Below are 18072 nucleotides of genomic sequence, written 5' to 3'. Positions count from 1 at the left end.
ATCTCTTTCTATTTCCTGTTGTCTAAATCACTATTCTGAAAGTTTTTGCATCTAGAGTTATAAAAAATACATAACTCTTTTACACTCATGTACAATGTACACATACACCTTTATTTTCCCTCTTGCACTTTATAGTTGCTCATGTTCCTGTCCTGTGAAATCCCCCCTTCTGCAATATTTTACAAACTTTGTCATCTCCTCTATCTCATTGCTTCTTTCCTGTATCTTTCTACCATGTTTTAAATGTCATTTTCATTTTATCCTACCCACTTGCTATCCAATCTAAAGTAATTTATAATCTTCCCTAATACATTTCTAATCATATCTAATATCCATTCCATAAATCCCTCTTCTTTAACATGTTAAGTGCTAGTGTCTAGTGTGTGCATCATTACCCTGTATCTTTATGTTAGTTCTTACTGGTGCATGATCTGATAAAGTTAGTGAATGGATGCCAAAGCTTTCAATTAAATACAAATGCCCCTGTGAAAAATAAACCCTGACTAATCCAGCCCAAGTATTGTATCTTGGGGAACAATATGCAAATTCTGTCACATTTCCTGGTACTAAATTACAATCTTCCATACCAAATATTACCATATACTTTCTCAGAAATCTACTTTCTTTTTACTGTAACTTCCCTTCTAGGTAACCCTGATGCATCCTCACTACTGCAAATCAGGTTCCACTTCCCAACCACAAAAAAAAATCTCTGTTGAAAGCTTATTTATCCCAAAATTCTCCTAATCACTGTAACAATAGTTTTACATGGACTATAAATACATGTCAGTGTAATCCTCCTCCCCTGCAAATAACCTTTTGCTACCAAAAATCTACCATTATTGTTTTTTCCTCTTCTATCACTACTGCAGCCCCTCTCATAATCAGTGTTGTTATTCCTGCATTTCTTTGTTCCTGACACTCTGTAGAATGTCCATCCTGAAATCTTCTCTTTGCCAAATTCACATGCTTACTTCTATCCAAATGCATCTCATGTTGCACTGCTATTTGTGCCCCCTATACTTCTTAACATAGGTCAGTAATATGCTTTTTGTCTGCACCCACAAAAAGGCCATTTACATTCCAAGTTAATATTAGCAAAGCAGACATTTTAGTAAAAAGCTATCACTTTCGCATATTATGCATGACAGTTCTTTTGAATATATTTCCAACTTACATACATATATTAATGTTTGGAAGACTGATCTTGTAATCTTGTAAGCAATTACTGCTTCTTATCTCTGTTTGAACCCATGTCAAATATTTCCAAACCTTTCACTTCAATAAAAAGAATCAAGAAACAAAGAACTAAATACAGGTATATAAAAAAAACTTTTAACTTGCAGCAAACCCACAAAACTATACCAGCTTTCAAAAAAAGGAAATTTACTCCTTTTAAAGGCAGTTAACCCCAGCAGACAGCTGCACACACTTGTATTATCTAAAGTTAGATTTAATCATGCTAAAATTGCATGTTTCTCAACTACACAGATGTTATCTGTCCATGTCCTATCACCACGTCTCTAAGATGTGAAGAACAACTTACATACTCTATGTAAGATTAAACTTTTAGGCTTAGGAAAAATGTATGGACTATCCCTACCCTTGCACTGTTATAATTAATGCAATGAAGTACTATGGCTGCTGAAAATGCAACTACCTGTACAACTATTCATTTCCCACAATTTCAGACTTCATTTATTTTCAATGCACTGCTTGCAAGTTCCTCTTTAAATGCTAACTATGCTTCTTGTACATATCACACAAACCACACTGCTCAGATCTTTCCTGATTAATTGCTTGCAGATGTAGACTCCATCTCCAAATGAAAACATCTACTCTGAAAAAAAAATAGCTAGTAGCTTTGCAAATACAACAGAAGCCCCCCTGCAGAGTTCATTCACAGCTCAATGTCCAGACTTCTCATAACCAACTGAAATAATATTTTAATACACGTATGTCCAAAACAGTTTTACATCCCCCAGCAGCCCAAGATTACACCATTGCATTGACTACTTTTTTTATTTTTATTTATTTATTTATCTGCAGTTTATTGACTGGGAAAGTCCATTGGGCCAAGATGAGCCTTTTTCAATGGAGGCCCAAGGAGAAAAGCTCCACAGTAAAAGTATTAAAAAATTCAGCAAGATATAGTACATACAATAATCAGACAATAAATACTGCCAAGAGATAAATCAGTAACACCTCCTGAGACTAAAAGTACAATTATCTACAATATGCAATGTAACAGTTAATACAATAAGTACAAACACAAAGTCATTAGCAGTTAGAAGATAATTTTATACAAAACCATTAAATTACACAGGCAGTTTAAAATGTGTAAAGAGAAGAAGATATGTTATGTCTATATAGCAGGTAGCATAGCCACCTAGGCTGAGGTATGCTAAATTAGTCGTAGGGGGTTAGGAGGGTTGAGAGCAGGAGCATTCCCAATTAGGGGAGAGGTATGAATGGAGCAAAGACTTGAAGGAGGAGTGTTTTTTTTGGAGTATGGATATAGGGAGGAAGTAGGTTCCATTTTCTAGAATTTATCTTGTGGTCTAGGGGTACAATTTTCACTTAGGGTGTGTAAGGTCCTAGGTTCAAATCCCAGGCAAGCCCAGTGTTTTATCTGGGAGACAATGTGGGGAATCAAGGTCTTACTCAGTGACTGAGCTGCTTCCTGAATTTAAGAGATTGATATCTTCATTCTGGATTTCCCTACTGTGAAAGTGACCCACTAAAGAGTTCCTTGGTGTCATTGAGACATAGACAAAAGCTTCATAATGGTGGTCTTGGGTTACTAAATTCTTACTCCAACTGTCTAATAAATAAAAAAAAGAGTCTGGTGCCATGTATATGAACTTTTTCACCATCTTCGCTACCAGCTTAGTGGATATGTGCATCCTCAGACAAGTAGAAATTGCCTCATGTTTATGGACACTAGTTAATTCTCAAACAAATTGAAATGGTATGCAAGAGATGCATTTATACAATATCACTGGAGGCAAAGCTCTCACATAAAACTACTCCTAATGTCAATAAGGTTGTCAGTAGTACACACGCTGCACCCACCACACACAACTCAAAGCAGACATATAAACCCACATATGCTGAGGCACTTAAATGTAACCTTCCTAAACCCCAAAGACCACTTAGACAAAGTACATATAATAAATATCTTCAGCAGCACCAAATGCACTCTTTCAAATCACCCAAATTAACACATACAGCCATATCTCATGGAGCCCCTACTGCTAAGTCCATAAAGCAAGCCACCATACAATCCAACATTCTGGTCATTGGAGACTCCATTGTGAGACACACTGATGTCCCTCTCACCAGGATGAGTAAGGGGAAAGTCACAGTCAGTTGCTTATCAGGGGCTAGGATCAGCCACATTACACATGCACTCAGGTCAATGGACCACAAGTACCAGTATGACTCAGTCATAATCCATGTGGATTTGAATGACCTGAGACGTACCTCTCTAGACTATATGGACAGAGACACCACAGAGGTCTCACAATGTGTGACCCAGGCTGGCACAAGCCTAGCAATGCGCAGCATTTTATCTTCCCCAAGGATTATGCCACAATATGGCAAAAGATGACTGACTAATAACTGGCTTAGTTTCTGATGTCATTCTAAAGGGTGCAATATTTGTCAGCATGGAAGGAGATGGTCAACAGACCACACTGTTTTGCCAGAGATGGTCTGCATTTTTCCAGTCCAGGTTTTCAAATATTAGCTAAAACACTGTCTTCTCCCATAGTGCCTTATTTAGGCAATGCCAAACTGAAAGTACTTCCCACACAGCAAATCAAAACCAAGAAAAAGGTATTAGTGCTCAATGCTAGGCATCTAAACAAAAACTACACTCCCTAGAAGCTCTCTTCACCCTAGAGAATGCTGATGTATGTGCAGTCACTGAGACATGGTTTAAAGTTGTGGACAGCACAGACAGTGCAAGATTATAATGCCTTACACACATTTAGACAATCTACTACACAAACAGGGACTAAACGTGGAGGTGTCTTAATTTCAAATAAAGATAAATATACCTCAAGGCTGGTCAAACAGGACAATGCACTTCAGCTACTCCATGTTCAAATCACCACAGGCAAAATTCAATACCACTACCTTGCAAGCTATAGGTCCCCCTCTACGACCCAGGAAACCCATACCATGTATTTAAACTTACTGGAAACACTCAGCATCCAACTAATACAATATTCATGAGTGTATTTAATTACCCCACTATTAACTGGGAATCCTATACAACACCAAATGTGCAGGCACACAGATTCCTGGATTTTGTAACCACAAGCTCCCTGGACCAGATGCAACCACACTGGACCTGGTTCTCACTAATATGGGAGAGTGTTGCACATCCCCTAGTGTAATGTCTTCCCTGGTAAGGTCAGACCACAAATGGTCTCCTTTGAAATAAAAATAAAACCTGGATCCCCAGCTAACCCTGGAATATTCAGGAACTACTCTAAGGCTAACTTCTTGCTACTAAGTGATAACCTGGCAAAAATGCAAGCCCCCTTAAACCCCATGCAGAACTGTTCACAGAAACCCTATACAAACACATTAATAGCTGCATAGAGGCAGATGTACCCACCAGGAAAAAGTACAGAACTAACTCAAAACACAAGCCACCCTGCAGGAATCACAAAATCAATACACTGCATAACAGAAGGAAGAAAATCATGGCAAAAATAAGGAGGTGGAGCACCTAGCAAGTTAAAAGCACTCTCAAACTAAACAAACAACTCAGAGGACAAAGTCTACCAGAGCCAAATTTGAGGTAAATTTGCCATCCCACACAAAGGACAACCCACAAGGCATTCTTCAACTATGACCTCAAAGACAATACAGAATTGTGTGCAGAGCTCACTGCAAATGGAGGCACTTACACTGAGCCAGATGATATAGCAAACCTACTGGCAGACAAATTCAGCTCCAACTTTACCCCTCTCTCCCCCCCCAACCTTCCCTCAGGAAATACAACTCCCCCTGCTATCACTAGGGAACAGATCCTTAATGCTCAAAGGCCAAGAATGGTTGGGAGGGTGGCCTAATGGTTAAGGCGTTTGCCTTGCAAGCACAAGGTGCAGGGTTTGAGTCTCAAGGGATAATTGGCTAGGCTTAAAATGGCTCGCAAGGGCAGTTAGCTTAGTACTAATCTATAAACCTATGAACCTATGAAGAACACTACCCCAGGATGCCTTCTAAATAATATGAAACATGACCTATAAGGGCATCGGGAATTGCTATTTAACTGTAGCCTCCAAACAAGCTTTGTGCCACATGAAAGAAGAACAACAGACATTCCCTCTGCATAAAGGTGTGTCACCTACAGACCCTGGAAACTACAAATCCACTAGTCTTATATGCAAAGCCATGGAAAGGATCATCATGGAAATGATCAATAACGATCTAGTAAACCTTCAGACACTGGTCCCAAACCAATGTGATTTCAAGGGCAGATCATGCCTACTCAGCCTGGTGGAATTCTTTGAGAAGTTCACCAAAGCAATGGATGAGGGACAAATCGTTCACATTGCATACCTTGACCTAGCCAAGGCATTTGACATAATACCCCACTTGGGCATTGTTGACAAACTCAAGAGGTTGGGTAGAAACCTATACGTCATCCAGTAGGATAGCCAACTGGCTCACAGACAGGACCCAGGAAGTTAGAATTGGGGAGTTCACCTCATCAAAGAGGCCAGTCACAAGTGGAGTCCATCAGGGATCAGTCCTTGGACCACTCCTTTTTGACATTTACTTCTCTGAAGTCAAGGCCAATGTCAATGGTCTCTGGCTGATTAAATTTGCAGATGATTCCAAATTTAGAGCAGTTTTTGAATCCCACACTAACACAAATGTTCTCCAGGAAGGGCTGACACAGACAAATCACTGGTGTCAAAGCCATAGACTAAAACTAAATGCCAAGAAATGCATAATAGTACCTTCGAGAAGTCATTCACCCTTGGTAACTATCAAATTCACAACACACCCCTTAAAGTTGACCCAGTAGTCAGGGAAATAGGGACACATACAGACAGTAATCTGGCATTTAACCATCATGTGTCTGCAGTACTAAGGAAATCATTTTCTGTTGTGTAACTTATAAACAAAGGTATGGCATCTAGGTCCAAGGAAGTCATTATTCTACTGTATTCAGCATTCATCAGACCTATCACTGAGTACAATGCTCCCTCTGGAATGTACCTAACCAGGCATATCCAACAAAAGGAATGTCCATAGATGTTCCTCACTAAAAGAATACATGGTGCAAGTAAAATGTCCTATGCAGACCACCTCAATGCCCTATCTCTGCATTATGTCTCCTACAGGCTAAGGGGGGATCTATGCCTGGCATACAGGGCATTGTCAGACCCCATTCTGATGGACCTTCTACATATCCTCAAATCAAACAGCACCAGAACTACCGTTATAAAAACTTAAATCTTGCCTATGACAACTAGGACGTGCTGGAGAGATAGGAATGCATACCATAGACTACCCATTCTCTGGAACAGGCTCCCCATCCATGGGAAGCAGAGTTCCTCCCAACCTAATTCAAGTGTAACTTGGATAATTGGATGGGGAATAGGAAATTCATCCCTGGCTTGGTACCTATGTCTCTAATGGACACAGGCAACCTGCAAATGGTTCATCTCCCAATCCCCTGCTTACACTTATCAAGGGTACCAGAACTTGTCAGAGATTTGGGATGCATGGCTAGGTTTAAAAAGGCCCTTGTGTCATTAGCCTATTAAACACCTATGAAAGTATGGATACAATACAGTTAAAAAAGTACTTTCTTAACTTAACATCACCACCTCCCATTTAGGATGCCTCTGCATACAACACAGAACTTTAAAATATAATATGTAATTTACATAAAAAATGTAGGATAAAATTAATAAGAACATTACTTATTCAGTTAAGATAAAATTATTAATAAGAACATTACTTACTCAGCTTCCTTTGTCTTTATAAACATTAATGATAAAGTGGGGATTATTCTTCTTTAGAGTCCTACCAGAAGTTTAAAACGATCAAACCTTTCAAGCCACCCCTTGCAGAAACACAGATCTTGTGTCTAAACTACATACTATGGAAACTGCACTTTACAGTTCTCACACTTACTCATTTCATATTACCGCTGGTTTTCCTCATCATCATCATCTCTACCTCCCAACATTGGACTCTGGTTTAAGTACAAGGTACTCATACCTCTTCTAGCTAATGCCTGGCCTTTTTTCAGTAACTCAAATATTTTTATTTGGAACAATGAATTAAAGTTTCACTCCCAAATTCTCTTTGGGGATTTTGTTACTGTTAGAAGAATGAGAAGTAGTGTCCCCTTTCAGACTCCTGGCTTGTTCTGCATTCAAAATTGTATTTGATCCTCTAGGAAAAATATTCAGAAGACAGCTGGAAAGACCAACTTCAACTTCATACCTGCCTCTTGACATACCTTGACTGCAGGGATAAATGTGTTTTTCTTGGGAATGGTGTACAGTGAACAATCACTGTCCATAAACACAACTGTGTACCCAGTTTTAATAGTTTTCCTTTATATGTGAGTTTTTCCAGGATAAGTTATTTCTGCTGGGATGACTGCATCTTTACTAATGTAGGTCTTTGCTGCTTCCTCATGACCTGTTTGGAACATAAACATGATGTGACCTCTCAAGTAACACATCTTGCTGTGGAATACCAGTTCCATTTTTTTTATTTGTATGTTTATGAAATCAATGCAATCTATTCCTTTCAGTTTCTCTGGTTATCTGCATGACCTGTCTTATAACTCTAGCATCTTTTAAACACTTCTTTTTGAGAAGCCTCATTCAGTCAGTCTTCATTTCATTGCAGTCATTGACTGCTGCAGTTTTAATCAGAACATCTGAATAACTATTTAAAGCTGTTGTCATTTGCTTTTATATATTTCTCCAGTGCCTCACTTATTTTAAATACCTCACAGCGCATTTGATTTATTTTTCCTCTGCACTACTGGAAGGCATCTCTGTAATAAAGCTGAAACATGAACTGCTTTTATGATGAAGAGCTGTTAAGGTTCTTCCCACAGTTTTCCTTCTCATTTTCTACATAATTTTCTCTCTCTTTTTCTAAATTTCTTCTTTAATGACATCCAGATAGCATACTGACTTACCAGTAATTGAATTTTACCCAAATTGTTAACTTTTCCTGGCTTTTTTAATATTTTCAGTTTTCAAACTGGGTGAGCTCTAACCAACCTGCTGTCTGGTGTGCTACTGTCTTGGATGTCTCCAGACTGTAACATTTAATAATATATCAGCCACTGCTGACTGAGTCAGAATGTAATAGATCTGTGAGCCACAATTAAGCCTTATGCAACCTGCAATACAAAAATTAAACATGTACGACTGAATCTGCAGTAAGTGCTTTTCAGTGGCATGAAAAGATGTGAGAATTTGTAACTTTTTTCTAAACAATTTCTTAAAAGTATATGAACTTTTTAACTCACTTCTGCTGGGAAATACAACAATTACACAAAAGATGTGAAATGTATTCCAAACAAGTGAAACAACAACTGTAACTGCTTTGCTTGTGATTACAAAACCAGTGACTATTCCCATGCCAAGAAACTAGAAGCTGTAAATGTGTTGACAGAAAAATGTATGAGGAGATAGCTAGCCAATAGCAGGAAGACAAAGTCATTGGCGGGTATATGTGAAATTTTGCTTAGGTGCAACTGTGGTCTCTTTAAAGACCTGGTACTTCGCCATGTCCATTCAGCTTACTATGAACAAAGCCCCTTACCATATCATAGCTAACTACAGGACCCTCCCTCCAGCCATGCATAAACTGGGATACCTGTATATCCTTAATCATGTATGCATAGAGATTTCTGGATTCATCAGTACAAATTCTCTGGAACAGTTAGTTTGCACTCCAACCAGGGGTGATAAAATCCTGGACTTGGTTTGAACCAACATGGAAAGCACTGTTCCCCAATTACTGTAACCTCCTCCCTAGTCAACTTGTACCACAGGTTAGTCATCTCCACCATTAAGACTGAAGTTTGAAGCATCCTTCAATTCCTCTGTTTTTAGAAACTAGGCAAAGGCTAATCTACTAAAACTGAAAGATGACCTGTAAACTCAAAAACTCCCTCCACCTTGATGACCCCATTGTTTATGCACAATCCTTTACTGCCAAATTCTAGGCACACACAAATAGCTGCAGAGATGCATCTGTCTTCTTCTGAAGTAAATACAATGCCAAATTCAAAAACAAACCCTTATAGTGGAATCCTAACATAGGCAGACTATAAGAAAAGAAAACCTCATTGCACAAAAACAAATCTAACTCTCAAGAAGCCAAAAACACTCTTGCCAAACAAAGGAAGGAACTCCAAATCCTGATCAAATCAACTAAAGCCAGATAAGGTAAAGTCACCTAAGTGAACAATAACCACAAAGTCTTCCTCAGCTGTTAGAAACTTCAGAAACGACGCCAGAACTGCACACAGTTAGTACTAAATAATACAAGAGTACATAACCAATCTAATGGTCAACAAATTCAAACCTAACTTCACCCCACATACATCTACAATCCCTTAAAATATCCCAAGATCATAGCTAAACTGAGCTGAAACATGGCTTGTCAGATCCCCTACAGCAGTTATTCAACACTGGCCTCAAAACAGGCTTTGTGCTGGATGAATGAAGGACAGCAACAGCATTTCCCCTGCACAAAGGGTGAATTTCAATGGACTCTGGTATTTACAGACCCACGAGCCTGACAATCTCATCTGTAAGGCTATGAAAAGGACCATTAAGGAACTAATAGGTTCATAGGTAGGTACTAGGCTATCTGCCCAAAGGCATTTATAAGCCTAGCCGGAATGTGTTGGCTTTCGCCACCCCCTTAGATCAGTTCCTTGTGCCTCTGTCCAGCAGATCCACTGAAGTGATCCCCGGGGTAAACTTCCTGTTTCCCATTCACTCATCAAGGTTTCTCTTGAAGACTGTTAGTGAGGAGCTCTGCCTAATGTAGATTGGAATCTTGTTCCAGAGCATGGGAAGTCTCTGGGACAGGAATCTATCCCTCCAGCATGTCCTATTTATTGTTGTGGTGAGGTTTAGATCCCTAGAGCGTGTGGCTCGAGGGGATATGGTTTTCTTTAGGTGGAGCATGTCCATCAATTCTGGGTTGGACATGGCCTTGTATGTCAGGCAGAGATCACCTCTGATTAGGTGGTATGCAACAGAGTACAGCTGGAGTTTCTTCAGTCGAGCTGCATAGGGCATCTGTTTGAGGCCAGTGATCCTCTTGCTGAGGTACTTCTGTTGTCTTTCCAGCTGTTGCATGCGTCTTGTAAGGTACATCCCAAATAGGGCACTGTACTCTATGATGGGTCTAATGAGTGATGTGTAGAGGAGCACAATGACCTCTTTTGATCTGGATGCAAACCCTTTTGTGATTAGGTGGGCCACATAGGATTTTCTAACCACTTTGGCAATGTGATTATCAAAGGAGAGATTACTATCTACTTGGGTCCCCAGATCCCTTATTTCGTCTTCCGTATTTAGGGGGCTATCACCTATGTGGTAGTTTGTGGGTACTTTGTTTTTTTCCAAACGGAATGACTATGCACTTTTTGGCATTTAGCTTGAGGCCATGGTTTTGACACCAGGTATATGTCTCAGTGAGACCCTTTTGGAGGATGTCTGTGTCAGCCGGAGTCTCAATTATAGCCCCTAGTTTGCAGTCATCTGTGAACTTGGTCAGCCACAGTCCTCCTGTGCTTGCCTGTACCTCTGAGAAGTATATGCTGAACAGGAGGCGTCCTAGGACTGAGCCCTGGGGAATGCCACTTGTAACCGATTTAGAGTCAGACCTAGCTTCCGCAACTCTTACCATGTGGGTTCTGTTCATGAGCCAGTTGGCAACCCATCTCGTGATGTAGGGGGTTATGTTCAGGCTGGTGAGCTTGTCTATAATACCAGAATGGGGAATGGTGTCGAAGGCCTTTGCGAGGTCTAGGTAGGCTGTGTGGACCACCTTTCCCTCGTCTATAGCCTTGGCAACTGTCTCAAAGAAGTCCACCAGGTTTAGGAGGCATGATCTGCCCTTAACAAAGCTGAACTGCGTAGGGTGCAGTGTTTGGAGGTTTCCAATGTCTCTGTTAATGAGATCCATGATGATGTGCTCCATAGCCTTGCAGACCAAGCTAGTCAGGCTTATAGAGCGATAGTTCCCAGGGTCTGTTATGGCTCCACCTTTGTGGAGCAGAATAACCGTTGCTGTGCGCCACTCTATGGGCACGTAGCCTGTGGAGAGGCCGAGTTTGAACAGTGTGTTTAGGTGAGGGGTTAATTCATCTTTGAGCTCGTGTAGGACGCAGCCTGGGACACCATCCAGTCCCAGTGATGCTGTGTTTTTGGCTTTGGAGAGGGCTGTTTTAACCTGAGTGTCTGTGACTTCAGGGGCACTACATTCTTCTGGTATGGTTATGGGCCCTTTTGGGGGTGAGAGGGGGGTGAAGTTTGCACTGAACCTATCTACCAGGATGTTGGGGATATCGGTCAGTTCAGTGTATTTTGTGCCATTCTGCACTAACTCCAAGCAGATCTGGGAATTGCCACTTAGAATCTTGACATAGCTAAAGAATGCCTTGTGGTTATCTTTGGAGTTCTTGGCAATTTTTCTTTCGAAGCTAGCCTTGGATGATTTTATGAGAGATCGTAGTTTCTTGCTGATACTGATCAGGGATGTCTTCCCCTCTTGGGATTTTACTCTCTTCTGTACTAGCTTCCTCCTTTTGCTTGGGATAGCATGATCCATGCATTCTTGTAGTATATATATATATATATATATATATATATATATATATATATATAAAACCTGCACTTTCTTCACCTAAACCAGTTCTGATTCATCAAAGACAGGTCCCGCCTACTAAACCTTGTCAATTTCTTCAAAATGTTACTGAGGCAATGGATGAGGGCAAATCAGGGAACACTGCATATCTGGACCTTAGAAAAGGTGTTCTACACCATCTCACACTAAGAACTTACATAAAACTCACCCAGCTAAATGTTAATCATTAAGCAACTCATTTAATTCAGCAAACTGTCTCACAAGTAGAATCCAAGACGTAAGGGTGGCCAGCTTTAAATCCTCCAAAGACCTATCACTAGTGGAGTGCCTCAGGGTTCAGTCCTTCAGCTACTCCTCTTTGACATTTATTTTGTAGAAGTCAAAGCTAATGTTAGGGGTCTGTAGCTACAAAGCTGTTGCAATCGTAAACTTCCCAGAGAACACCAGGATCCTAAAAGAAGGCCTGTCCCACACAAATAGTGTCAAAATCAAGGACTAAAACTTAATACCATTAAATGTATAATTGTATCCTTCTGCAAGCATGACTCCCCTTGCAACTTTCACAACGAAAACACCCTTCTGAAAACCGAGCCCTTAGTTAGGCATCTGAGAAAGTATTTGATACTGAGCTGCCAATCAATCACCACATGTCACTATTACAAGACAGTCCTTTTACATTACAGACCTTCCATCTAAAAATCTGGCATCCAGATCCAAGGATGTAAATGTTTCACTCTACTCAACACTAACTAGGCAAATCATGGAACACAACGTTTCTTTTGGTATGTACCTGTCCAAACACTTGTTACATCTGGAATGACCACAACATTTTCTCACTAAAAAATAAAGGGCCTATATTATAAAATTATGCAGACCATCCCAAAGCCTTATTTCTCTCTCTTCTCTGTATCATACAGCCTGTTAGAGTTGACCACTGCCTCACATAGAGCCTCAATTGGCCCCTCTTCTATCAAACCTATTACACACACACAAATTCAACACCTGCTCAAGGGACCTAAATCTTTTTTGCAAAATTAATAGAATATACTTGAGAAATAGGTAAGTATCTACTGTCATTTATATTTATCCAAGCTGAGACTGAAATACATTCATTCGCATCAGTGCTCTACCCTGTTTACCAAAACAAATGAACAAACAAACAATACCTCTCCTATGGACCTGCCTTCTACTCTGCATAAAGCAGAGTACTTCCCTTACCCTATGCAAACATAAATTGGATGACTTAATGGGTAACCCTAGTAAGTACCTATAAACCTAAGGGAGAGGCAAAAACTATATTGCTGAATGAACAACACAGTCAAGACAACAAAGCCATCCTTGTGCTAGTGATGGACAGATATCAGAGTTTGTTCTGCACTTATGTTATGGCCTGTGATATCTGCTGGAAATTCGGCCAGTGTAGCTTAGGGCTCTAATTCTTTTAGTTAGGAGAGATCTGCAGTTAAGATTTACCTGTAGACAGACGATTGTCTTTCTTATAAGTGATTTGTTCAAAGTCATCATCATCCGATTTCTCAGTACAAGTTTACATTTCTTTTCATAACCAAGTTCTTTTTCACCAGCTTACTATAGCCCATAAAACCCTTTACCAACCCACCAACACTCCAGTACTCGCTAGCATTATTACCCCTTACAACAATCTTAAGAATTTACACTCCTCAAACAAAATACTTATCAATACTTGCAAAACCAACAACTTGGCAGGAGACTCCCTCTTCTCTAATGCTGTTGGAAAGCACTGGAATCTTTTACCTGCTGAACTCATTTCTCTGTCTTCATTAACTCTTTTTAAACAGAAGCTAAAACTATTCCTCCATACCCATTGGTTATGCCCCTGTACTAACCCTGACTAACTTTCCGCCCTTACACTAATGCATTCTCCTCAACTTTATAGACTTTCCCTTAAGAAACCAAAGACTATGTCATGACAACTAAAATAGATGTATATATGTATATAGTAACATCGCTTGTATATTTACCTATTACTATTTGAGTTATGCTTATGATGAGTACCATACTTTATATTACCAACAGATGTTTAAGTCTGACTGTTGCAACCTTTTATATTGTTTATTGTATCTGTCTTGGAGCTTATCTCCCCGGGCCTCTACTGAAAATGGACATGTATCCAGTTAGACTAGCCCGGTCAACAAATGTAAAATAAAATAAAATAAATATCTGACTGTTAGCTAAAATGCTTACCTCATTCTCAAAGAAAGTACTTTTATTTATTCACTTTTGAAAAGCTTGTGGCTATGCAGCACTTAGTGAGTTGTTTGAAGTGATTCATATGTGTGCGCCTTTTTCACGGTCATCAGTTTTTAGATTTACATAATTTTATTTGTGAGAAGTGGAGTAGATCCAAAGACCAAAACCACTGCCCACCATATTTCACACAGACAAGGAGAAAAAAAATTAAGACAAATTCAACAACCTGAAAATGTACTATTACTTAGAAATGCTCATTATTATATGAGCTTTTGGATTGGGGCTGGTATAATATCTAAGGTGTTTATCTTATAAACACTAGGTGCAAGGTTTGATTTTCAAATGGGATAACTGGGCTTAAAATGTCCCTCAAGGGCAGTTAGACTAATACTGATCTATGAACCTATGACTTAATGCTCTTTCAATAAAAAGACTGAAAGGAAACACATTTCAATCGAACATAACAACAATTATAGCTTTTTCACTTTTAATTGGGATCTTGCTGAATTCTATATATTTAACCCAGTGTATCATAGGTGGCACTATGTGACAGTTTTAATACATCTTCTAAAATATTTTTCTTAGCTTTTTTAACTGTGTTTGCCCTTCTTCCAAAAGCATCCCTTGAGTGAAGTTGATTTGTTTGCATTTATATAATGAACTCTTATTTAAAATGCATCTTTAAAAAATACATGCTAAACTATTTTTAATTCTATAGGCTGATAAAAAGTAAAACTGCATACTGCAAAAACATGCAGTGTGCCACATACACTGCACAATCGGTACCACCAGTTGTAAAATCCACTATCTAATATTGTTTGTGTCAGACCTTAAGCAAAACATCGCACCTGTTAACAGAAAACACACCACATCAGCCACACACAGATGAGGTCCTATGCAAGAATAAAGTACAAGTCACACCATATCGACACAGGCATTGAAAAGGATTCAGATTAAAATTAAGAAAAGCAGACGTATTTACAACACCTTACCTTGATCCCACAAAGTAGAGGTCACATGAAGGAAAATGATATGAAAAATCTCTACCAAACTTTGGTATTCTAGTTTTGTAATAGTGGCCATGCTGTGAATGGAACTCTACATATCGGTCACAATGTAGGAAAACAATCTAGAAAAAGACAAAATAAAATTGGGCAAATCATAAAATACAGTCAAATTAAAACATTCTACAAGGTTGCAATATGTCAAGCAGATTCACTCTGCTGAATATTTGAAATATTTTAAGGAGGCAGCTTAACAAAAACATTAGTACAATAACTTAATTGCCCGTTGTAATGTGTATATGGTGTTTTGCAAGTGTAGGGTGGCCTAATGGTTAAGGTGTTTGCCTTACAAACACAAGGTGCAGAGTTTGAGTCTCACAAGGGGACAATTGGCTAGGCTTAAAATGGCTCACAAGGGCAGTTAGCTTAGTACTAATCTATGAATCTATGAAATCTATGTAGGTCAATCCCTAGAGTACCACAAATTCAAAATACTTGACCAAATGTAGCCTACGGATCTATAACTCATGGGCAGGACTGGAGATGCAGCTCAGATAAGCCATCAGCTTATTTGCTTCCCCAGAAATATGAGCTGTTGGGCTCGATTTATGACTCTACTGTCTCTACACACAAAGGGGTACAACCTTCTGTCCCCTTCTTTGTTTACAATTGAAAGGCAATCTCACAGGGTAAGGAAAACCCCCACTGTAAGGTTCCTTTAAAGTCCTCAGGATTAAGACTACTACTTCAATCTTTAACTGATGTATGGGGTACACCACCCTAAGGTAAAATCAGTATACTTACAAGTCCAATGAGGGTACCTTCAAGTGGCTTTTTTACAATTTTGTTTGATCACATTTTTGAAAACCATACTGACTGGTATGAAACAAGCCTGTGGTAAACAGCAGCATGACCATGGAATTGAAAAGTAAGTTAAGAGGATGTTGAGGGTAAAGTCCCAAACAAGAGGGGAGACTGCCGTAAATTGCTTTTGTGTGTTTTTATGTTTTTCTAGATAGGCTTCTCAATCTATAAAACTTATTACAAGCAACATGTTCTAGAGAAAGTCAACAGAATATAAAACCAGTGGAATCACACTTCTACACTCAAGCAGAAGTGCAGACTGGCTTTCTACCCAGCAAAAGTAGCATCCAGCACAAGGATCTGCAAAGAATTTGGTTGCAGAAAGGAAATAGCCCAGCAACAGCCATCTGACAACAGAGGAAGCTAGATGAATGTGTTGGAACTCTGAAGCCAGTGATACTTCCAAATCCAGTGAGTCACCCACATCTTCAGGTATGCAAAAGGCACCAAGCAGATAGTTCATAAGCTCCACGAGATGCTGCAGTGTCTGATCCTAGTCCCTCCTTCATACTTACTCAGGTTATCAAAGCCAGGAATTCTAGGCAGAATGATTGGTACACCTGTGGAAGGCTATCATCTGATGAAAAGTCAAAGAAGACTTTGCCTAATGTATGGTCACTCCCTGTCCCAGGGAGTATCAACATCAACTGAAGGGACACTTCCAAGCAATACTTGTCTATCCTGTTACCAGACGCCAGTCATCAAACAAAGCAAATACACTGGCAAGATTTTTGCCCACCATATCTAACTCCTGGTAAAGACACTTTTTGTGGAAGAAAGCCAAATGGCAACACTTGGACCCCAAATACTAATGTTCTAAAAACTGTCCATATTTCTCAATGACATCAACCAGTTACTGTGTGGCACAGCAGAGGTATGAGACACACAAGGTTCACCATCAAAAAGTGGACATACCAGATGTATGGCCTTAGGTCTCGCTCAAGAGAGGACATGACAATATGCGGATTTATATCATATAGGACCTGACATGCTTCCCTTTGCAACCAGGAAGAGTTGAGCATGACGTGCTAGTCAGTAGAAAATGAATTGTGAATGGAAAATCAGATACTGCGCATACCTCAGAATCTGAATCGGAAACCTGAGAGAAAAAAACTGCAAGTGCCCCTTCACAATCCCCTACAGATTCCATCTCTTGAACTTCTACAGGGAAAGAAGAATACTTTTTCTTTTACCAGAAATTGCTTTGCAAGAAACTGACATATAAGAAAGGTCAAGAGCCTGCACAAGACCATGAACTAAGCCCAATAAATGACTGCTGTCCAGACACAGCCTGATTCATGAAAAAAAAATTCTTACTCCTTTTGACAGGAATTTCTGGAAAAAAAAGACCCAGTATTGCTAGCAAAGGCTTCCCCAAGGATGGGCAAAACATTCTGGCTAAGCAGAGGCACATTCCCTGCCCCTTCTCCCACAAGTGACAAGAGTGGCTCTCCTTTACTACTTTAGGGGGATCCTAACAGCCACATAAGATGTGGCTAGCCTCTGGTCCATGGTGGCTGTATGGACTACACCAGACAGATCCAAAGAAAAAGATGAAGGATATAAGGAACCAGCTTTGGCCACAGCACAGTCACCCACCTGTGGCTAGGCAACTTGCCAGCCTGCTGGGATGGCAAAGGCTGCTGAACTATCTTTTTTTGTGGCAGGAAGAAGGTCAAAACTAGGGACTGGACTTTATTCCATGATCCATCTGAAAATAGTGCTCGTCTCCTGAAGAAACTTAGCAGCAACAGTCAGTAAAACAGGAAAGTAGCAAAAAGTAACTTTTTCAAAGAAGAACACAGTAAAAAGCACTTTGAACACTTTCGCCAGACCCAGAAAGTAAAACAACCACAGTTTCCCCACAGAAAAGGTAGTTATAAACAACTTTTAACAACCTTTTACCAGAAAAGTAAAGTACTCTTAGCAATGCAGTCAATAAAAATACTTTTGCCTACCTTAAAAGTACTTATTTTTAATAAAAAGCTTTCTCAAGTAAAAAGTAATGTGGAAGGCTTTTTCCCAAAGGGAACATATTATCTGCCCAGCAATGCAGCAAAGGTAGCTGACCATCAATCTT

General features: G+C 39.6%; 1 protein-coding gene across 1 annotated transcript in view; it reads right to left on the bottom strand.

Moving 5' to 3' along the window:
• NOL10 (nucleolar protein 10) overlaps positions 1-18072 on the bottom strand; it is a 1716803-nt gene that overhangs the window by 1262974 nt on the left and 435757 nt on the right. Inside the window, exon 6 of the mRNA XM_044079305.1 lies at positions 15117-15253. Within this exon, the coding sequence (XP_043935240.1) occupies positions 15117-15253 (137 nt within the window). The remainder of the gene's footprint in view (positions 1-15116; positions 15254-18072) is intronic.

The sequence above is a fragment of the Protopterus annectens genome, chromosome 1.part1, assembly GCF_019279795.1.
Source record: "Protopterus annectens isolate FY-2018-M chromosome 1.part1, PAN1.0, whole genome shotgun sequence".
Lineage (NCBI taxonomy): Eukaryota > Metazoa > Chordata > Ceratodontiformes > Protopteridae > Protopterus > Protopterus annectens.
Note: the sequence above shows the minus strand (reverse complement) of the source record. Positions and strands in the feature narration are given on the sequence as shown.